This window comes from Solanum dulcamara, chromosome 12, assembly GCF_947179165.1.
Source record: "Solanum dulcamara chromosome 12, daSolDulc1.2, whole genome shotgun sequence".
Taxonomy (NCBI): Eukaryota; Viridiplantae; Streptophyta; class Magnoliopsida; order Solanales; family Solanaceae; genus Solanum; species Solanum dulcamara.
The window spans coordinates 67472184-67495675 of NC_077248.1; the positions used below are offsets into that span (position 1 = coordinate 67472184).

The window sequence follows — 23492 nt, forward strand, 5'->3', positions numbered from 1 at the left end:
TACATATCTATAAATTTATTAACTCACAATGAATAAGAAAGATATAGCAATACTATAAATGATCGGATATAAAACACTCGTAAAAAACATCTTCTTTTGACGTATTCTTATGCATTCAAAGGGAATACATGCATATATTTAAATTCTCAAGTTTCATAGTTTAGTTGGTGAGCCAAACAAGCCGTAAAACATTTTTCGGAGCTTGATTTGATTCGGGTCGGGTCTTTTGTAAGAGTATATGAGTGGGAGTGAAGCCCAGTAGTGAGTACAAAACCCTGCCCGCCTTCCTTTTTTCTTCATTTCATCAGTTTCGGTCGTTCGCTGTTGCAATTTGTTTGTAAGGAATGAGCAGTTGGAGAAGCTTGCTTTTGCGTCTCGGCGAGAAGTGCCCTGAGTACGCCGGAAATGCAGACTTCAAAGATCAAATTGTCAGTACTCTACCCTTCTTCTTCTGCTGTTGTTCCCAATTCAAGCGGTTTGAAATTCTCATCCTTTTTGGTATTGCAGGATTCATGCCATAGTGTGGTTCGACGAGAAATAGAGCATTCTGGAGACGATGTTTTCCCAGTAAGAATCTCATTCTGTTTCTTAATACTCCCCGCAACCTCTCTTGCTCAACTCTTCTTTTTCTTTTTCTTTTTGTTTTGATAATTGAGTGAGTTAGTTGGATTTTGCTCGTAAGTTAGAAAGTATGAGCATACGGTTTCAGGTAGTGGCAGAACTAGTGAGATGCACCTAATCCATACTTCACGTTCTGTGTCCTTACCATTCAACCAAAAGCCCTAGGGAGGACTGCCTTTTATTGTATTGTTGTTGTGTATGAAGCACCATCCTAGTTTCTGATTCATCTCCTTTTCTCCTTCGTGATGTATCAAATTGAGCATGTGAATCTAGTAGCATGGGGCAAATATTGTGGTAATCAACCCTATACTTTAGAGTTTAGACCACATGTATGTAGAATGGGACGGGAGATCAAAAAGGTTTCTCCTTCCTGTAATGACCAAATATGCTGTGATATTAGAAAAGAAATGGTCTGTGTGCCCCCAAAAGAAACGTCCACGTGAAATTTCTGTTCCTTCTCCATAGGCTTGTTATATGTGAAATGTTCTTGCTCAGCTGCTAGGCTGTTATCCTATTGGTTATCATTGGTTCAAATAATAGTTAGATGTTGATGCAAAAATGAGGAAGTTGGATTCAATGCTACTGGAACTGCAGATGAGGTCCAAACTTCAATATATTTAAAGCAATTGCGTTTCAGACTGTATGGTTTCAATTTAAGCATCTTCTGCAACAATAACAACCCAATACGATCCCACAAGTGGGGTCTGGGGAGGTTAGTGTGTACGCAGACCCTAAATCCACCTCATAAAGGTAGGGGGTTGTTTCCGATAAATTTAAGCATCTTCTGCGTTAACATAAAAAACTTTGGATTAGTTTCTTATGTGTAATAAACTAAACTTATAAAACTGTCAACTCATCCCCCACTCGGCAGATCTGCTAGTTTTGATAAATTTCAAATGGATACTTTTTACCTATCAAACAAAAAACTAGTTTTGATAAATTTTCCTGGCATATTGACCTGTCTTAATAATACAGTGCTTTTGGCATTATCTTTTCATTGGGGTGTATTCATATAAAGTAGCTGAAGATTTCGGCCTTTTGGCTCTCTCAAGTGTGTCCCATCACTCTCTTCATTGAAGGGTTATCCCCCTCTCCAACCCACTTAGAGGCCGTTTGGATTGGCTTATAAGCTGTTTTCAGCTTTTTTTGAGTGTTTGACTGACCAACTTAAAGTCATTTTGTGCTTAAAATAAGCCCCAATAAATAGTTGGGTTTATTTGGATGAACTTATTTTAAGCAGTTTATAAGTTGAAAATAACTTATAAATCAAAAAAAAAAGTTGGCCTGCACCTACTTTTTTTTTAAACTTATAAGCAGTTTTCAACTTATAAGCTGCTTAAAAATAAGTCAATCCAAACAGGCTATTACAGTAATAGTTTTGCACTATTGCCATCACTAATCAAGAGTTATGCTTACAAGGAGTCTTAGTGTTATACTATGGAATTGTGTACTGAATTATGTACTTTATTTCCCCATACCTCGGCAGTTCCTTCTTCAGTGTGCTGAGCAATTGCCTCACAAGATACCTCTGTATGGAACACTGGTAAGTTATCCTACATCGCCCTTTTCTCGTTTGAGTTCTGTTTAGTGCATGATTTTCCTTCTTGATCCTTATGTCTATCCTCTTATTTGTCTTCTTCACATACTTATGAATGTGTATGCGGTGATGCCATATATAGACAATTGATAGTCAATAAATCTATGTTCTTTAAAGGGACATCGGTTCAGCATTCACAATTGAAGCTTAAGAAAAATGTACAGCTGATACAGTTGTTGAAACATTTTTCCAGCAAGGCTCAAGGTTCTTTTGGAAATATGTATTTTGATTCTGCTAGTCAGGGATAGACATACTGTAGATGAATCAGGAAAATGATCCAATGGGAAAATATGATTTTTTAATGAAGTAAGAATATTAATAACAAAAGGGCGTTAGCTTGCATGTATACAAGAAGTATTGTTTTGGCAAGAAATTCTATACATAATTGGATAATCAATAGATTTTTTTGGAAAGAAATTCTATGCATGTTAGGGGAAGTGAGTCTCAAAGTATTGTTTCCACACCACCGATGACACCAAAAACTCACCCTACTCCCCTTACTCACCCGTAAAGATGTATTCTCATTGAACTCTTGCCGTCCTTTTTAAATATTCCTCCGCCCACAACCGTTTGGGAGTGGGGCATTTTTAGTCCTCCCCCCCCCCTCCAAAGCCCCATACTTCTCCACAATCACCCTTACCTCTACCTCAAATCTCCATAACCACTTTCCAAGATGTGCCTTATCATAGACTCACTTTCCCTAACCATGTGTAGAGTTTCTTTCCATGTATACACTTTCCTAGAAGTGCCACCGTTACCGGGAAGGCCTAAATGTTCTTCAACACCTTGTCCTTTACAGTAGCCCAAAACCGCTGAAAGAATGCCAGAGTGAAACAATCAGGTCCTGGAGCTTTATCTCCCACACAACTGTCGACCGCCTCCTTCACCTCCTTTTCCCCACCACTCATTCTAGTCACCCCTTTTTTCTTCCCCTATTTGATTAAATTCTAATTCCCACAATCTAGGTCTCCATCCCGCCGTCTCCTCCTTAAAAGGAAAATATGATCTAGTACCAGGCTCAAATGTTAGTGTCAGTTACATTTTTCCTTTAATCTTTTTAAATTATACATAGGGCAAAAGGGGAGGGGATCTTTTGGTGGTACATACGATTGCCCTGATCGACTTAGATGGAAATGAATAGCAAAGGAATTGTTTCGGTAAAATCTGTTTACTGGAACCTGAATCAGAGAGCCCCTATTAAGGTAAATTGGCCTTGGAAACAAGTTTGGAAAGTAAAAATTCCAATGAAGGCGTCTTGCTTCTTTTGGTTGGTGATTAGGAAAGCATGCCTAACTCAAATCAGCTTACAAAGAAGAGGTTTTTTGATTTGTTCAAGATGTCTTTTATGTGACCTGGAGGTTGAGAGCAATGAACACCTCTTTTTACACTGCAAGACAACTATAAATCAGTGGCACATGTTCTTTTGTATTTTGGGGATAAAATGGGTAATACCTAGTTCTACTTCTGGGCCTTCAGAGCAGATGGTGGATTGTAGGGTACGGAGGAGGATTGGTGGAAGATCATCCCTGCTTGCATCTGGTGGAGTGTGTGGAAAGAAAGGAATTCTAGATTTTCTGAAGGCACTAGCAGTTCTATCCATAAAATTAGGATAATTTGCCTTAGTTTTTTTTTTTTGGTGTAAACAAAGTATATGGGGGGGGGGGGGGGGAGTAAGTGACGTAGTTGATTTAATTGACAATATATCAGAATATAGGTTTCTGGAAAGTGGTCTTTTGTACCTTTTGGTGGTTTTTGTAAAGATCTAAACTTAGCACTATTTTTTGGGGTGTCTAAATTTTGTTTAATAGAAATACAATTGTTACCTTCCTCAGGAAAAGGGGGAGGGATATGAGTGAGTGGATTACAAGGGGATATGAGTAGGGGTAAAGTGTTGTCCTGTCTTGCGAGGTTTAGTGCCTGGTGTAGTACTAGTTGTGCACTTGCAGTTCTTGCCATATGTTGTTTATTGTATTTTGATTATCACGCTATTTTGCTGTTGTTATGTTTCACTCCGGTAGACTTTATATTGCTTTGCTTATTAACCATCATGTTTTCTCCACTGTTTTTTTCTTCGCTTTTTTGGGATTGATGCACTTGAGCGATGGTCTTTCGAAAACAACCTTTCTACCTCCACGAGGTAGTGATAAGGTCTGCGTACACTCTACCCTCTCCAGACAGTACTTTGTGGGATTTCAGTGGGTATGATGTTGTTGTTGTTGTTGAGATCAGACGCGCTCCATCTAGGTGGAAGCTTGGTGGGGATCGGACCCCACCATCAGGGCTACCATGTTTCCTTAGCCCTTATTTCCCCAGCCCAACTATATTTCTTATCACAAAGAATCTGTATAGGTTTATTTATTTATGTGGCTACTCTCACATCAGGGCCTGTGCCGGGCAGGAGTCTATATTTTCATTCCGTGTAGGGCTATTTGAAATTTAGAGAGCTTCTTGTTTTATGATTCCCCTTAGTTGTCTTACAATCAAGATTATTGGGCTATGGAAAGAGATGGTTTTCAAATAGAGTTAAAAGGATATATAAGATTCATACAATTGACTTAAAGCAGCGTTGGGTGGGGTATATTTGATTAATTGATCAATCAATTCATGTATTGATATATTTTACATTTCGCATTACATGGTTATTACTTCCGCTTATTAATTTTACAAATGTTTCCTTTTTACTTTTTATAATTGTTCTGTTATTTTCTTCCCCCCTTCTCTCTGCATTTACCATATATGTCTATCTGCAGATAGGCCTTTTGAATTTGGAAAACGAGGAATTTGTCAGGAAACTAGTGGAGAGCGCTCAAATTAATTTACAGGTCAGCAAGCCCCAATATTTGGTTATTCTTGAACATTGGGAATAGTGGTTTTGCCTTTCTGGAAAAGATTATTTTGTGATAAATGAAAGTGGCATTTATCTTGATTTTGCATCTTTAAACTCCATATCTGTTATTGCATTCAGCTTAAGTCTTGGTACCCTGAGGTTATCTGCAACATTATTGTTTTTTTACACTATAAAATCAACTTGCCAGACTGGATTCATTCTTTTAATCTTCTTCTTACCTTTTCACTAATATTGCAGCAAACCGGTGCTTAAATATTTAAAATATGGTACGCAAAGGCAGTTCCAGGATATGAAATCTATGGGTTCCTTTAGTAATCTCAAATTAATGTAAAATGATAACTGGGTTCAGAATCAAATATTTATAAATTTTTAGTGGATGTTTTAATATATATTGTATACAGTGTATGGGTAGAAGCTACTGGTTACCCCTAGTTTTGATGCTTAGAGAGTTCTTTTGTTTATATGCTTTTGGTATTTCCATCGCTTTGTTGAAGAAGTGGTGTGAGAGGAGTTAAAGGAAGTTCCATCAATGTTAATTTTGCAGTCAAACTTGTAATATAGGCTTGTATTACTCTGGATGAGGTGTCCTTTTGACAATTGCTGTTTTCCTATCGTTTCAGGATGCATTGGAGATTGGACAGTGCAACAGGATCCGTATATTGATGAGGTTTTTGACTGTTTTGGTATGTTCTAGGAATCTGCTACTTTTGCTGCTTTGATGTTATATTCCAACTAAAAATCCTCTGAAGTTTGTCCATTCTGATCTTTATTTGAGTTTGAAAACTTTGTGGTTTGAGAGCAGGGTGTTTGGTGGCCTTTTGGTTAAGGTGTGGAGATATTTGGAAAAGAATGGAAGTACGCATAAAGTACATTTACCAAAGTTATCATCTGTGATTCCTATCTTTGTTGGTGAAATTATCCCGGCATTCAGACATTCCTCAAGACCAAGTTCATTCATAGCCATAATTTGCATCCTTCCCTCTCTCTGCAACTTTTTTATGATTTTACTCTATCAGTTAGGATTGAGTGCGACATTCGAACATCAAAGTGACTTTTTTTTTGTATTGGACTCACCCACAATATTATCATCAAATTGAGTTCATTCGCTTCTTTACTCAGTTTCTGCTTAAACTGAAACCTTGCATCACATTTGCTTGTGTCCTCACAGACAATTTTGAGTATGATCTGATGTAGCAAGTTAATTGGTAGACGAAATCGTCCTGTTTCTTGTACTTTCAATTGTTAGTGAGTTTAATATATGGTTTGTGTTGTTAGATGTGCAGCAAAGTTATCCAACCGAGTGCATTAGTGGTTGTTTTCGAAAGTTTATTATCATCAGCTGCGACTACTGTGGACGAAGAAAAAGGAATTCCCTCTTGGCAAGCACGTGCTGACTTCTATATTACTTGTATTTTATCGTGCCTTCCTTGGGGTGGAGCTGAACTTGTTGAGGTAACAATATGCACTTGATCAAAATGCCAAACCTTTACAATTCTTGCCTATTGGCTGACAAGTTTTTTTTTCCTGCTTCTACTTTTTCTGGTTATTTTCTTTTTCTTTCTCGAATCAGAACGAAAAATGTATGAATCTTAGAGATTCTTCATAGCGAGGCCTTTCTGCTGGTTTCCTGGAGCCAAAATTGTAACTAAGCTTGAACTGCTCATGTTGGGGTAGGCAGATTAACTAGGGAAAATTATCCAAAAAAGGAATTAGGTAAAATATTTATGGCAGTATCCCAAGTATTTTGACATTGAGGCGTAGTTGATTGATCTCAAAATTAAGACATCTGTTAAAAGGTGCAAAATGTGGGAATGCATTTCTTTTTCTGTTGCTTACACTTGTAAGTTCATCACACATACATTTTTTTTTTGGAAATGGTAAATATTTCATTACACATTGAGTTAGGGTTATATTGTTGTTTATGAGTATATACTGCATACTTGTAGATGCCTGAAGTCATGATCATGAAGGCTTTGAGGCTTGTGCCTCAGCTTATTATTATTGTTGCTGTTGTTGTTGAGATATCCCCGAGGAGTCAGTGGCGCTCGGTTCCAAACTCATTGGATAATGAGCCTGCCCCTCCATGCTTCTCTACTTTTATCTGTTACGGGGTTTGAATTGTGACGCTTGCCTAATTCACACATCACGCGGGTGCTCTTTCCACTAGCGGGAGGTTTTATATTGTTTCATTGTCGTTTGCTTGGTTCTTACCGTCAAATTACTTTTTTGTTACGAAGACTTTGCCTGAGGAGTAACTGAAAGTGTCTTGAAGACTGTCAACCATTTTGGTTTTTGTGCATTCACAGAGAATATATAAATTTTCTTGTTATATTTGTGGTTTTCTTTTAGTTTTGTAATGCGCCAATTTCTTCTTTCCCTTTACTAAATCATATGTTTGCTTTCTTCTTATTTACTTCATCCTTCTCAGCTAAAGCTGAATTACTACCTCTCATGTCCATTTTCAGCAAGTTCCAGAGGAGATCGAAAGGGTTATGGTTGGCGTAGAAGCCTACTTAAGCATTCGAAGACGTGTGTCTGACGCTGGGGTTTCTGTCTTTGAGGATATTGAAGAAACCAATAATGCTGTCAATGAGAAGGTATATATTTGTAATAGATGTGAAAATCCGTTTATGTTATACTAGCTTTTGTGTCTTTTCACTCTCTGGTTATTTTTTTCCTTTTAAGACCTTCAACATCATATAGCATATGTTATCAATCATGGCATTAGTATCATAGAGACAAAAGTTCAACATTAGTGGGTGCCATGAATTTCTTATCTATATACTTGTCCCTTGAACAAATACAATTATCAGCATCAATTCAAAGATGTAAATTCTTCATTTGTTCATTTTCTTTTGTTGTTTCTGCTTTAATTTTATTTTACATCAAGCAATTATGAACCCTTTCAACATATCCCTACCGTAATCAACTCTCTTCCTCTATGAATTTGCCAAACTGAATGAGCCTTCTCTAAATTGATTGATCCAAAAGCTGCATTATCGGACAAAGTGATGATGCCTTGTTGTAAATCTTTTCTATTTGGGATTTGTCACATGCAGGAACCGTGGATGGTTTCATACAAGCTTCACTCCTTATGAATAGAACCCTGTGATCCTCTTGAAAATAAATCACCTTCTCCCATCTTTCTAAAGAAAAGAACTTAGGAATAAGGTGGAAACTTTGCGAATGTGATTCATTGGTGTTCACAAATAGTTTTTTTAACAAGTTTCACTCCTCATGAATAGGATCCTGCTTTATCATTTTGAAATAAATCACCCTTTGCCTTCTTCCGAAGCAAATAATTAAAGAAAAAACAATGAATTAAAGGAAAAAAGTAGGAACTTTGGAACCATGCCCTAGTGGTGTACACTGAATTGACACCAGGGGCAGCTCGGTGCACTAAGCTCCTACTATGCGCAGGGTCCGGGGAAGGGCCCGACCACAAGGGTCTATTGTACGCAACCTTACCTTGCATTTCTTCCAGAGGCACCCTTATCTGAAAAGGAAATTACTGAAAAAGAACGTGATTGAATGTGTATGACGTGGTGTCTGATTGTTGTCAGTTGCCAGTTTGAGTACAACTTGAATCAATGTGTAGCCTTGGGTTTGGTGTCTCTACTACATATAGTATCCTTTGTGGTTCTTGATGTTTTTTCTCATAATATTATTGGATGGACTTGAGTGATAGAAATTGCTAAACATGAGAGATTCTCCATATAAGCTTAGTGAAGATGATCTTAAATCAAAATAGTCTGTTGCTCCCATCCCTCATCATTTATTTGTCTATGCAGCAGTGTTTGTACTATTAAGAGCTGAAATATTTGATCTACAGGATTTCTTGGAGGATTTGTGGTCTCGAGTTCAAGATCTTTCTAATAGAGGGTGGAAACTTGATAGTGGTATTCTTACTTCTTATATCTTAAATTTGTTTTGATCCTTTCCACTGTCAACATTACAAACTGTTCCTCTATTGATAAAGAAAAGCTTTCCACTGTCAACATTACAAATAATGACTATTCTTTCTTCAGTGTTTTCTTCTTCTTTACTTGGGTTTCATACACTTGAGCCAAGGGTCTTTTGGAAACAACCTCTCTATCTCCATGAGGTAGTGGTAAGGTTTGCGTACACTCTATCCTCTCCATACCCCACTTAGTGGGATTTCACTGGGTATGTTGTTGTTGTTGTTGTATTGATAAAGAAAAACTGTCTTTTGTCTTCTCCAACGAAGGCAAAACACTCGCCCAAGAAAGAATGGGAGAATTAATGGATATGAATCATCCATTTCTATTGTTCCTTACGTAAACCATATCTTTGAATTCATCTAGGGATGTAAAATGAGCTACGCTAAGAACTCATCGTTGATGGAGTAGAATATCGTGTTTGAGAGATATGCGTTTTCCATAGATTGGACCCAAATGGCTAGTGATTGCTGTCCTAAACCTAAGAGATGAGAGGACTTCGGGTTGACTCTTGGATAGATATTATAATTTTCTTTCTGTCGAAAGGAGAGATTATGTTTTGGTCTTGAGAGGAGGCATTAGGATTTCAGTCCTGCCATTTCTTCTATACACCTAAAAAAGGTAGTTCGGTGCACGAAACATCCCGCGTTCACACTACGTCCAGGGAAGGGACGCATCCCAAGGGATTGTGATGTAGGCAACTTACCCTGAGACAAGCATCAATAACTATTCCATAGCTCGAAACCATGACTCACGGGTCACACAGAGACAATTTTAACGTTCTTCAATATATTTATTGATTTTCTTTTTTGTTTTTCGAGGTAAGTGAACCCCAACATGTGCTGAATATGTACTAGTTCTTCTACTTTTTCTTGAGCTCGATATGAAGATCAGGTAGGATTGGAACAATATATTAAAGAGAGTAGGCGAGGCCTAGATTGATTTTGTGAGCCTTTTGAGCATATCATGACTCATGGGTGTTCTCACATTGGTGAGGGAACATGTTATTGTCTCCATATTATCTTGGGCAGTCCTCACTTCATGTGCTAGCTTTTGAGATTGAGTTAGCTGCAAGGTGAATTTCTTTACAGTAGAGGTTTAGCTCCAGTTGAAGACATTCATAGTTGGGCCTTCTTGAGCTTGGGATGGGTAGCTGGGCCAAGCCGTGCCCAAGTAGCTTGCTGGATAATCTTGGTTCACATGTACCCTTACTCCCGTTACCGAGGGAAAAATGTAAATTTAACCTGAATAGGGGTAATTATCCAATCTTTATTCCTTACAATAAAATTTGACACTATGTTCCCTTGATTGTTTGGTAGGTCATGTCTTGTCAATTAGCGTTTTATCAGGTTAATGATAGTTCTTGTATTATGCTAATAATTTGATGTTGATGGTTGTCAACTAACTATGGATAAAAATTGCTTATACCTTGATTTTCAAACTCTCTGTTGCTAAAATAGGAAATTCTTATATTTGCTTGTACGTAGTCTAGAGTTTGTGTATATTAAGTTAATGGAAGTTCTTGTATTGTGCTAGATGAATTTGACATTGGTGTTTACAGCGGTTTCCAACTAATTGTGGATAAAAGTTGCATATACCTCTGTTATATATCTTTTCGTTTCTAAAATGAGACAAATGAATTGTTGTAGCCTTGAGTGTTTCTTTGATAAAGTTGTTATTGAAGTGATATGAAACATGAATCATGCTGAATAAAGATCCGATGGAATAACTGATGAATAGCGTTAGTGAGTGTTAAGCCCACTTGAAGAGGAAGGTCTAGTGATTTGGTATTTTGATCCTTTTATATCCCAGTGTTTTGGACGGCGAAAGACGGCAAGGGTCTGCCTCACATTGAGTGACAAAGCGCTCGCCTTTTTGAATTGAGGCGTCAATTAATACCAAAATCTTAAAATATTTAATTGCATATATAAATAGCCAAAATCTCAATAGCAATAACATATATTAGCAAACATTTGAATTCAAAAACTAATAGTAGATACTAAAAGTCTAGAACTTGAATGACTCAATAATTCATAAGACTAAATTGAGTCGCCTTTTTGAATGTCGCCTCGCCTTGGCTGTAATAGGCGAAAGGGCTTCGCCTCGCCTCACCTCGCCATTCGCCAAAGGCGCAAAGACGCTCGCCTTTGAGAACACTGTTATATCCTTCTCTTTTTTAGAACAGAGGACTTCATTTCCTTTGATCTTTTTTTGAATTCAAGAGTTTGGACATGATAAACGTTGTTTGTTGTAGCACTATATTTTGTCTGCCTGACATTAAAGTGAGCTTTTTATCTGTCTTTCCTCTTCTACTTTAGTTTATGCCTAGAAGCGGACAGGGAACAGTTTCTCTGAAAATGGGTGTGAACATGAATGAACAATTTTTTTGTACCAAATAGGTTTTTGATTGTAATTCAGTTCTTATATGGAGATTCAAGTTTACTCTTTTAAATTGGAGAGATGGACTTGAAACCGATACTAGGCTATTGTTTTAACTTGATTGTGCAATTTGACTTCTTTTAGTCAAGTGTGAACTTTGTCTTCTGCATATCTGGACTGTTTGAGCATATATACTTGCTCTTAACGCATGTCTTTACAATTCTTTTTTCTCTTTTCCATTATGAATTTAATGTTAAAAGTGTGGCAGTTTATCTTGTTTTGAAGTTCATTTTCTTTTTTATTTGGAAAAAAATAGTTCCCAGACTGCACCTATCTTTCGAGGCACAGCTGGTTGCTGGTAAGTCTCATGATTTGTCTCCAGTAAGCTGCCCTGAGCAACCAGGTCCTCCTGGAGCTTTATCTGGAATTGCCTTCGGCAGACAAAAGCACGAAGCTGAGTTGAAATATCCTCAAAGGATAAGGAGGCTAAATATATTTCCTTCAAATAAAACTGAGGTAATTGATTAGTTTATATTTTGATAATTGAATTGATCCTAGCATAGTAAAACATGGTGGCTGATCCGTTGATAGAGGTCTGGATTTGCATGTATCCAGGCGTGTTAGATATGGAGTATGTTCATATTTTTTTGTATTTTTAGTCTTCTTTTTTGTGCTGCCAGTTCTCCCTAGAATCTTCCCTCTCGCGTTCATCCTCCTCTCAGAAAATCTTCTACCAATTGTCGCAATATATCAGTGTATATTGTGTAATTGAAGGGATTTACTTGGCCTAATGGCTACTATAGAGCCTGCATGTTGGAGTTTAGTCAACACTAGTTAGTTTCTATGAACAACTTGGTTTATGTCGATGATACATTGTTCAAGAGTTGAACTTAATTTTTGGGGATGCGTTACTTTCACTTGTTATTTTTACTTGCTGATCTTGCCTTCTCTTTTTGTTATGAATGGCAGGATCTTCAACCCATTGATCGCTTTGTTGTGGAAGAGTATTTGTTGGATGTGCTTTTCTTCTTGAATGGATGGTTTGTTGACTCTCCTAATTTTGGTTCCATTAATTTTCAGTTCATTGTGTTTGGGTGTAGGGTTTAGGGTTAGAGGTGCGCTTGTGTATCTATGCTGCGCCTATTTGCTGTGTGCTTTTGTAGTATATGCTGAACTTGATGATTTTTCTTATTCCTTTTCTTTTCGGTTGATGCAAGCTAGTCGAAAGGAATGTGCTGCGTACATGGTTGGGCTGCCCGTACCATTTAGATATGAATATCTTATGGCTGAGACAATATTCTCTCAGGTAAGAACTGTTGCAGTTGCTTAGTTATAAAGGAATTTTGGTCCCATGATATTATATCTTTTCCAATCAATCTGATATGGCATCAGCCAATATAGAATAAAGACTTGTAATAGGTGGGCTTAGAGAATATGAAACTTTAGCAATCCTATTTTCCTTCCTTTCTTAGTTACTTGTTGTCATAGCTCCTAGACACCCCACCCCCTCTCTTTCCCTCCCTTTTAGAGCCTGTTTGGATTGACTTATCGTAGGCGTTTTAAAGACAAAATAGCCTTTAAGCACTTTTGTAGTGTTTGGATAAGATAAGAAGTGTTTTTTAAGCACTTGTTTTCAAGTCAAAAGCCATAGTTTAGGATTCCTAACTTATGCCTTATGCTTATAAGCTATAAGTTATAAGCCCATCCAAACATGCTCTTATACATTATATATATAGGTAACTTCTGAATTTTCTCCCTAGTGACTAATCCAGATAAATAACTTGTAGTGCCATCACCTTCCTCTTCGTATGCTTCCTAATTCATGAATATTTTGCACATCTCAATTGGTTTTGGTATATAAATGTTAAGTCTTGCACCACTTTGAACCAAATTAATGTCCTAAACAACGGAGAAGGGTCTAAAATGCCCTCAACTATTCGAATTGGTACAAAACTACCCTTCATCCACCTTTCGGCCCCCAAATACCCCTGCCGTCAACCTTTTGGCTCAAAAATACCCTCGATATTAACCCTTTGGCTCATATTTGCCCTTATTTTTAACAACTCCCCTAACGTAAAATCATTAAATATTTAGTTATTATGTTGCCTAATCTAATTGGTCCAAATTTAAACTATTCTCAAATAAATAACAAAAATCACATATAATTCATATTTTGACCTAATACGCTTGAAAATAATATTCAAAATATTAATTTCAAGATATCTTTCTATTGGTCTATTTTAGATTAATACCCAATTCATTATAACCCAATTCATAATTGGGGATCCATCTAAAATCCGCGCATGAATGACCATTTAAAAAGATATTATTATATTTTATTAACATAAAATTTTCTATTAATTATCCAATTGTTTTGTTCATTTCCTCTTTTTATTCTTTTTTAATCTCTTATTCTTAATTAGGATATCAGAGACTCAAACTTGAAATGAACCTAGATGTTCATATTCTTTTAATTTATATTATTATCATGGTGGGGTAAGGGTTGGGATAGGAGAAAAGATTTTTTTATTCGTTTATTTTGAATTTTGGGTACACACAAAAGAAAAGATGCTATTAAATTATCTTCTATAGAACTAATTATTTCTATATGAATGTCTTCATTATTTTTTTCCTTTTTTCTCCCTTATTTTGTCATAAGTTTTTAAAAAATAAAATATAAAATTGTGGACAAGATTCCAAGAAGAAAAATAAGTTTTTAAAAAATAAAATATAAAATTATGGACAAGATTCCAAGAAGGAAAAAAAAGTGGATGAGAGATGAAGTGAAGAAGTGGAAGGTGATTTTACTATTCAATGTATAAGGGCCTAAAATATCCTTGAACTATGGGATTTGGTACAATATTGCCCTCCCATCCACCTAATGAGTGTGGGCCGTTAAAAATAAGGGTATTTTTGAGCCAAAAGGTTGACGTCAGGGGTATTTGGAGGCTAAAAGATGGACAGAGGGTAATTTGTACCAATTCAAATAGTTGAAGGGCATTTTAGGCCCTTCTCCGCCTAAACAAATGTTGAAGCTTTCTTACTCATGGTACACAAGTATTGCAATATAATCATTCTTCCTCCTCTTCCGCTCACCTGCACAAAACCCCACAAGAAAGCTAGTGTCTCCATCACAATAAAAAGAACAACAGAGATGACCTGTCTGTCTTCTTTTTGGGCCAACTGCCGTGCACCTCAGCTAGTTCCACGGGGTATGCCACGTCCCGAAATATCCCTTATACGTTACTGGTACCCAACTAACATTACATGCTAGGCGAACCAGCTCATACCATGCATGTAGCTTTTAGTCAAGACTCAATCGAAATAAATGCAAGTTTCATCACTCCAATAATTAAATATGAATAGTTAATGACCCAATTGTTCCATAAGTATTTGCAACAATAATAAAATGAAGGAACAAAACTCTAGCCCAACATCCCACACTAAACCAAGGAGCATCTAAATGAATTTCAGAAAGACTCAAAGTCGGGTCTGATAACTCCTTTTTGGGAGCCACCACGAACAATGCGGCGGCTCACCTCAACTACTGGATCAACTATAATGAACTCATCGGCTACTAGCTTCATCCTCAACAACATCTGCATGGACATGCAGGTAAGGAGTTAGAAAATACAAATACACTCTGCACAGGAACTATATCATTACATAATATCTAACGAAGTCCAAATAATTGTTTATCAAGAATACTATATATTCAACACAATTCACACTAAAGACTTGTCATAAATGAAAGTTAAAACAATTAATCAACACTATGAGTCCCCGACAGCATACAAAGCGCAATTATATCAAAGAGCTTACACAATATCCAGTAATGTCAAGAAGCATATAGAATGCTCAAGGAAAGTGGGTATGGAGGTTTGGGTTGGAGGAAAGTGCTTTTTGGAGGGGGGTTGTAGCGGAAACATATGGGCAGATGGAGGGAGTTTGGAGGACTAGAAACATTAATAACTCCATTTGGGTGTGGGTTGTGGAGGAGTATTATGAAGGGGTGGGATGATTTTGTGGGCATATTGGAGATGGTAGTAGGATCAATTTTTGGGCTCAGAAGTGGTGTGGGGAGTACGAGTTGAGGGAAGCCTGTTCAAATATTTACCTTGTTTCCTGCCAATGACAGATGACAGTGCAGCAAATCCACAGATCTCTTGAGGGGGGTCTCCACTGGCAGTTAAGATTCAAAAGGAACCTTCAAGATTGGGAGATTGGAGAAGTTCACTGTTTCATTGAGCTATTTATGGGCTAGGAACTCCTAACAACTTATTGGATGTATGGTGATGGAGGGAGAGTGGTGATGGCCTATTCACTGTTAGCTTTTATTATAGTGAGTTACTAGTGAGAGATGAATGTACCTTCCCTCATGACTTTATTTGGATTACTAGAGCATTGAGGAAGGTATGCTTCTTTGTTTGGTTGGCTGCAAGCGGGTTGATGTTTACAGCTGAAAACTTGAGGAAGAGGAGGATCACTTATGTCAGTTGGTGCTTTATGTGTAAGAGTGCAGGTGAGAATGTTGATAATCTTTTATTGTCTTGTATGGTTGCTAATCGGTTATGGAGGGTGGCCCTAAACTTGTTTCGAATGTAGTGGGTGATGCCGGGCATCGTGAAGGAGGCTTTGCTAAGTTAAGACTCATAGGAGGGGGGAGAGAAGCCTAAGAGCAAGGAGTGCTGCTTCCTTAGGAATTTTTTGGGTCATTTGGAAAGAGAAATAGGAGGTCATTTGAAGGGGTGGAAAAAGAGTTTTGAAAGTTGCAAAATTTTATTTTGTCTGTAGTTTTTTTGTGTACTTACGAGTCCCTATTTATATAGAGGATTGGATCTCTTTTGTTGAGAATCATATCTTGTTGTAGGTTCTCTTCTTTTGGAATATAGCTTGTATGCGGGGATTCCCCAATTGTTAATAAAAGTATTTACTTTTATTTCCATAGTAACAATTTCCTTCTTGATAGAGGCGAAGTACATTATTGTGAACCAGTAGAAGTGCTCGAGTAAAGCACCTCCTATGTGAGTCATCAAAGTATTTGAAAATGGAGGGTGACGTATCCTCTAGCGGAAGCAAAATGTCTATCTTAGAACTCTTTAGTCACATTAGAAGATAAAAGTGGTGAAAATGGTGTTTTCTTTCTGTTTTTTAGAGGATAGCTGTAAGACCCACATTATCCCATGCATTATTTTTTTGGACTGAACATTTTGAATTTCAAGTGCATATATATGCTTTTCATATCGGATCAAAGCAAGATATCCTTCTTATGCTTTCTGGAATTTTAGTGAATATTTTAGTCACTGGGGTCTGGTGTCCAGGATATCTGCTTGTAACTTTATTTGCTGCACATTTGGATTAAGGAATGCTTGTTAGTTGTTATAGCCATGACTTTGAGCCCGTTTGGATGGGCTTAAAAAAAGTAACTTTTATGTATGAAGTACTTTTAGAACTTTGAAGTGCTGAAAGTTATTTTTATAAATAAGCAGTTGAGTGTTTGGATAAAAGTGCTTATGTTGAAAATAAGTGTTTGAATTTTAGGGTTAAAAGAATAAAAATGGTAGTTTGGGAATTTAGTTAAAATATAAGGGATATAAAAGTAATTTCCATGGTCAAACAAAATAGCTTTAAGCATTTAGAAAAAAAAAAGTTAGAAATCCTAACTTTTCATTTTTGACTGACTTTAAGAACTTTATGGCTTAAAGTTAGGATTAGGCAAACACGTCCAAAAGCTAAAAAAGGGCTTTAAGTTGGTTTTGACCAACTTAAAGCCAATCCAAACGGGCTCTTTCTCATCTATTGCTTTCAGAAGAGAAATATATGTAAATTGCTGCACGGAAACTTTTTTTATTTGAACTGGTAAAAGCTAATTGCTGCAGTTATACTTGCTAAAGGTTATTGGTTTTATACCTACAGACCTTAACTCTGAGAAATCATATCTATAGGCGCCTCTTGTAGACACCGTTTCTGATGGCCATCACCTGAACAGGCAGAGTTGGACCTACATTTAGGATGAAGAACATCTAGTTATTTTATTCTCTTAAGGGGCTAAGTTTTACATTACCATACCAAGCATAGAAGAAGTAGAACCTTATTATTGATAGTGTGTATTCTCAGTTTACCTTTTGTTCCTTAGGATGTTGCTTATTTCATCATTGAGGCATGATAACTTTACGGGAGCTTCTTCTTCGTCTCTCCTGATATCTTTTAAATCTTGCAGCTTCTCTTGTTACCCCAACCACCATTCAGACCAATATATTACACATTGGTTATCATTGATTTATGCAAGGTAATCCATTACCTTCTTGGAGTTGTAAGCTAATTACATATATGTTTCATAAAATTCCTATCAACTGTTGCGGAACTCAAAATTTCCATTTCAAGATGTTTCCACTAATTAGTCCTCTTGATTGCGTGTTTCTCGTTTTAGGCTTTGCCAGGGGCCTTTCCGGCAGTAATAGCTGGAGCTGTCCGTGCTCTTTTTGATAAAATAGCAGATCTAGATATGGAATGCCGGACACGTCTTATCCTTTGGTTCTCACATCATTTGTAAGTTGAAATACTACAGTTTTGAGGGATGTTCCATTATTCACAGCAAGCTCTTGTTGTTAACAGTTAGGCCAGTAATGGCTCATTGCTTTCATGAAGAGTTTACTTGATGTTGCTCAAGTGGCATACTATGGTTACTTATTGGTGTTTTAAGCTTATTTGCGGTAGTTAGTGTTAATTCTGAATTAACTGTTACCTTCTACCTCTTTTGATGTTGAAGTGTGTGATCATCTTTAGATGAGATGGTCACACATTCAACATGGTATCGTAGCTAGATCTATTCCAATTCATGGTTTGCTGGATGTTATGCCCCATATTATATTGTCCACGCTCCAGATGTCTAGTCTTGGGTGTGCGAGGGGGTGTTGAAGTCCCACATCAGTTACGAAAATTGACCTCCTTATGTAGTCCTGGGCATTCCTCACCTCTGGAGCTTGATTTGGGGGTTTAGTTAGTCCTAAGATCTATCTTTTAACTTGGTATAGAGTAGGTAGAGGTTCTGGGTTCGAGTCTCACTACCAGGCTCCAGCCATTAGAAAAAAATGAAAGACAATTTCCATGTGCTTGACTCATGAAAAAGAATTAAGCCTGGAAGTGAGGGGGCGTGCTGAAGAGATTATTAAATATTTAAAAAGTGTGCTCTCTAACAACTTAAGAATTTAGATGTGATGGTCACACTCTTTAACAATTGAGTCATGTTTATGTACAAACAATGAGATCACTCTGTTTGAAATGTGTTGCAGGTCAAACTTTCAATTTATCTGGCCATGGGAAGAATGGGCACATGTGTTAGATCTCCCAAAATGGGCTCCACAACGTGTGTTTGTTCAAGAGGTTTTGGAAAGGGAAGTCCGTCTTTCATATTGGGACAAAATCAAGCAGGTATCTGGTTACATTGTTGAAATACGAGCTTATTGCAGATTGTTTTTGAGTTAATTTTGTCATTTAAGTTCCTCAAATGAGTAATACCACACTAATGGGGTGCTGATACTTGTATTTGACAAATCCAAAGACTGAATTGCATGAAGTAATAGTGAATAATCTGTATTCTATGATACTAATGTTACTTCTATGAGTATCAATTTAGAAGTAGATATACTGTAAGTTAAAGTAAAAGGTTTTTGCTTTTATTTGGGCTGCTTTTTGAAGTACTATTTGTACATGTTTTCTGGAAAAATATTTTTAATATAATCTTTTATTTTACCTCTATATATCATTAGATAGTTTTTTAGATGGAGTAAACACTAGAAAGAAGTTAGTGATCTCGTCTCCTTTTTCTTGGGAGGAATTTATAATCTATTTTCTTATGCTTCTTTTAATGCAATTTATTTTATATTTCTTCTTTCATTCATTTTCTATAGAGCATTGAGAATGCGCCTGCATTGGAGGAGTTACTTCCGCCAAGAGGTGGACCACAATTTAAATATAGTGCGGAAGATGGTACTGATCCAACTGAGCGTGCACTTTCTTTAGAACTTAAGGACATGGTGAAAGGTAGGAAAACTGCCCGGGAAATGATTTCCTGGGTAGAAGAAAATGTTTTTCCAGCCCATGGTTTTGATATTACCCTCAGAGTTGTTGTTCAAACACTTCTTGACATTGGATCCAAAAGCTTTACTCATTTGATTACTGTCTTGGAGAGATATGGCCAAGTCATTGCAAAGATGTGTAATGATGATGATCAACAAGTTAAGCTGATTACTGAAGTAAGTTCTTACTGGCAAAACAGTGCTCAAATGACAGCTATTGCCATTGACCGGATGATGAGTTATCGGCTTATATCTAATTTGGCCATAGTGAGATGGGTTTTCTCTTCACCGAATCTTGATCAGTTTCATGTTTCTGACAGTCCATGGGAGGTAAATCACCTTATTTAACTAGTGCGAAGTCATTTACTTATGGGCATATTCATTTTCATTCTCTTCTTGAAGATTTAAGCGTATGTTCGCTTGCTAAAACTTACCCCACGTACTTTTTGCATTGATGTGCTTTGTAAGCTCTAGTTTCTAAGTAATATAGACCCCTCCAACTTGCACAGATTTTCCTTTTACACACCGTCAATACATGAGCGACATTGTACACACACATATATTGTAGCTAGTACCCGATGGTTTTACCTTGGACACATTTAAGTTTGGAAGTGCATGACACGCCAATGCCAACAGGACACTTGTGATTACGTTTGAAAATTGCTAAAGAGCACTCCCTTGCTCGTAAATTTATTAGTTACAATTGACCCCATTTTTTTCTTGCAAAATTACCATCTTCCCTCTCTACCACTCCTTGCTCTACAATAGTTACGTCTTCCTCTTCTGTGACTGAACTTCCCAGGTTTACAAACAGATATAAGCTTTCTTTTTGTTCTTGTATGTCGAAGATTCGCTCTTACATCTGGTCATGCCTCCCAGTGCAATAGAAAAGTAATATGGTCAAAAGGCTTTTAGTTGGCTTATCTTGATGTCATCTTCACAGTTGGATGCATTTCTATGGTTCTTTGTTTATGTGGGTTTCTGGTCTGAAAGAGTGAATAGATGTCAATAAAAATATTGGGGTCTTTTGTCTTTTCTTGATTTGGAGGATGTGATCAAGGTTTTGGTGGTGGTAGAGGCTCGGGAGAAAGGAATGGAAGAGGGTGTGGAACTGGTATGGAGTAGGTGTAGACCACTCGATCAAAAAATAAGAAAATGAAAAAGGTTTAGACCATTTGATCAAATTTGAACCGTTGAATTCGGCTCAGATTCTTTAAATTTAGCCTTTCAGAAACTAGAAGTTATGGGAATAAACGCACCTGCTATGTGGTGAAATTGTGGGGTATTAGTTATGGATTTTGCAAGTAATGGCGTGTATAAGATTTGCCTGTGTATTTAGGGTGTGTAAAAGGAAATTCCCTAAGTTTGTATGGGGTTGGTTGGGGTGGGGGAATCGTATGAATTAGCCCTCATTTGTAAGTTGGGAACTCTTTGGGGCTCAAATGTTTTTATCCTTTCCCCTTATTGTTTTTTCCCCGTTCTGTATTTTAATGGAAACCTGTAATTTGTTGTCTTGCCTGATTATTGTGATACACAATTGGGTTCCCTCTGCATTACTAGTTTCTTTTTATTTTTCCTCTCCAGCACTACTTCCGGCATTGTTATGATCTAGTTTGAGTTATGAACCATGATTAAGTGTTTTGTGGCTGTAGATCCTTAGGAATGCTGTCAGTAAGACGTATAATCGTATTTCTGATCTGAGGAAAGAGATTTCATCCCTTGAGAGAAGTGTTGTCTTGGCAGAAGGAGCTGCAGCTAGAGCCAGAGAAGAGTTAGAATCTGCCGAGTCTAAGCTGAGTATGATAGATGGGGAACCTGTTTTGGGTGAAAACCCTGTAAGAATAAAACGGCTGAAATCATATGCTGAAAAAGCAAAAGAGGAGGAGGTATCTGTTCGTGAATCTTTAGAAGCAAAGGAAGCTCTTCTTGCTCGAGCAGTTGATGAAATTGAGGTATTTTATGTTGGTCATGGATATAGATAATAAGGAAATTGACTTGTATCATATCTGAATATCTTGGATCTGGAATGAGGGTTCAAGTGCTGACAAATATATTGTTACAGGCTTTGTTTCTTTCACTGTATAAAAGCTTCTTGACTGCTTTAGCGGAACCCCTTCATGATGCATCCAGAGATGGAACCTTGCGGCCCTCTGGTCAGGCAGATGCAGATGATATGACCATTGACCGTGAAGATTCTTCAGTAATGGAGTTAGACAAGGATGACGAAAGACCAAAGAAAAGGTGATGTATCCATTAATTATACTCTTCATTCTGATGTTTCTATAGGACGAGATTTTATCTTATGTTGTTCTTTCTTTTGGTTTCCTTTTGTCCTTTATGATTTTTAAATTATTTCTCTCTTATGTGGGCGAGTTACAGCCATCCTAATGGGAGCAGAGAAAGAAATGGCTATAATCTTGATGAAAAACAGCAATGGTGTTTAACAACTCTGGGTTACCTCAAGGCCTTCACCAGGCAATATGCTTCAGAGGTAATTGCTTGTCATGTAACAATTACCATAACTGACCTATTTCTGCCTATTTTGCTCAGACTCTTTTTAAAGTGTTGATGGGTGTTTGTCGGATCCTCCAAAAACAGTGTATTTGTGGAGGATCCAAGCTACATAGATGATACCTGCTAAGACTAGTTTTGTCAGCCAAAGTGATGTGTGAGCCCTTTTCTTGTGAAAAAAATGCCTAGAGTTGTGGTGAAAAGTGAAAAGAATAGGAGGGGGTTCAAAATAATGCTAAATAGAGTGCATTAATAATTCTTGTATTAGTTATGCTTGCATTAATTATACATAGATTATTTCTTATGCATTGTGTGGTTTGGTGTATTAAAAATAGCCTGTATTGCATAACATATTTATTTACAAATATATCATCCACAATTATGGTGGAAAAGATGTAAAAAGGATTCTGAGGGGTAATTGGGTCTTTAACCATGCTAATGCATGCATTATGTCTCTTTGCATTACTAATACCTAGAAATCCATGGTATTAATAATACACACCTTAATACACAATAGAGTGCATAAAAAAGTGTACCAAACAAGGTTTTACTAATACACATAGCTAATGCATGCATTATTTTTGTCAATACACTCTATCAAACGACCCAAGAGAATCCAATAACTGCAGCTACTTAAAGTGTGCTGCAACCTGCAACATAACTGTTACAATTTGTTAGCCTGGTTTTTGTTTAATTTGTTTGGTGATGTACAGATATGGCAGCATATTGAGAAGTTGGATGCGGAGGTACTAACTGAAGATACTCATCCTCTGGTTCGAAAAGCTATATACTGTGGCCTGCGAAGACCTTTGGATGAATGATTTATAACGTTGCCAGTTTCTTTTTATTTTCTTCTTTTGCTTGTTCCTGATGAGTTTTGTTGGTGTATCATGAGTATTAGATTTTGTTATGTAGATCAGATGTTCAATGTAGAAATAGTTGGAGCAAAAACAAACAAGAGTATTAGGAAAAATCATGTTTTATTCATACTATTGAATTCGTTTCGTTTAATGATATGGAAACTGGTTCACCCTTATGTCTTAGCATTTTTGGTGATCTTCGCTCAAATGTAATTCTCTGTCTTTATTTTCTTAAGAACCCAAATTTTTATTAATTTGATTAAATCATGACATAAACGAACAAAGACGATGAAATAGTAGCCAGGTACGAGACCAACATAGTATGAGACAGTGCCTACAAGTAATTAGAGTAATTATAAGATGCAGATGGATGCTACATCATTAGTGACCGCACCACAAGTACACGGCGTGGCTATAAATTTGAGTAGTCTCATGTATTTTCGTTAATTTTGTCACAATTTTTTTGTGTGACATTTATTCGTAGCCTATCGTAGTTTGAAGACTATTATCCTATACATAGTTTATGTCTGAGATTATATATGTCTAAGAAACATAATTGGGATCGTTTGGTTGGAAAGAAGTTATCCAAAAATTATTTGTGAAACGACTGTATTTCATTTTTCAAATCAGTATTTGGTA

The 23492-nt window shown here is 36.9% G+C and overlaps 1 protein-coding gene across 1 annotated transcript; it reads left to right on the top strand.

The window, feature by feature from the left end:
- The first annotated feature begins 272 nt into the window (after positions 1-272).
- On the top strand, positions 273-23029 carry LOC129877850 (nuclear cap-binding protein subunit 1). The gene is made up of 19 exons (XM_055953385.1): positions 273-428; positions 508-567; positions 2108-2164; positions 4969-5040; positions 5687-5749; positions 6342-6518; positions 7532-7663; positions 8899-8965; positions 11721-11920; positions 12374-12444; positions 12626-12710; positions 17625-17693; positions 17835-17953; positions 18697-18835; positions 19315-19812; positions 21135-21434; positions 21545-21723; positions 21862-21973; positions 22707-23029. The coding sequence occupies exons 1-19, from the start codon at positions 345-347 to the stop codon at positions 22812-22814; spliced, it is 2592 nt and encodes an 863-aa protein (XP_055809360.1). The 5' UTR covers positions 273-344; the 3' UTR covers positions 22815-23029.
- The last annotated feature ends 463 nt before the right edge of the window (positions 23030-23492 follow it).

Coding starts and splice junctions, on each gene's coding strand:
- LOC129877850 (XM_055953385.1), top strand. CDS start 345: ATGAGCAGTTGGAGAAGCTTGCTTTTGCGTCTCGGCGAGAAGTGCCCT. Junction 429..507: donor CAGACTTCAAAGATCAAATT/GTCAGTACTCTA, acceptor TTGGTATTGCAG/GATTCATGCCATAGTGTGGT. Junction 21,435..21,544: donor GAGCAGTTGATGAAATTGAG/GTATTTTATGTT, acceptor ATATTGTTACAG/GCTTTGTTTCTTTCACTGTA.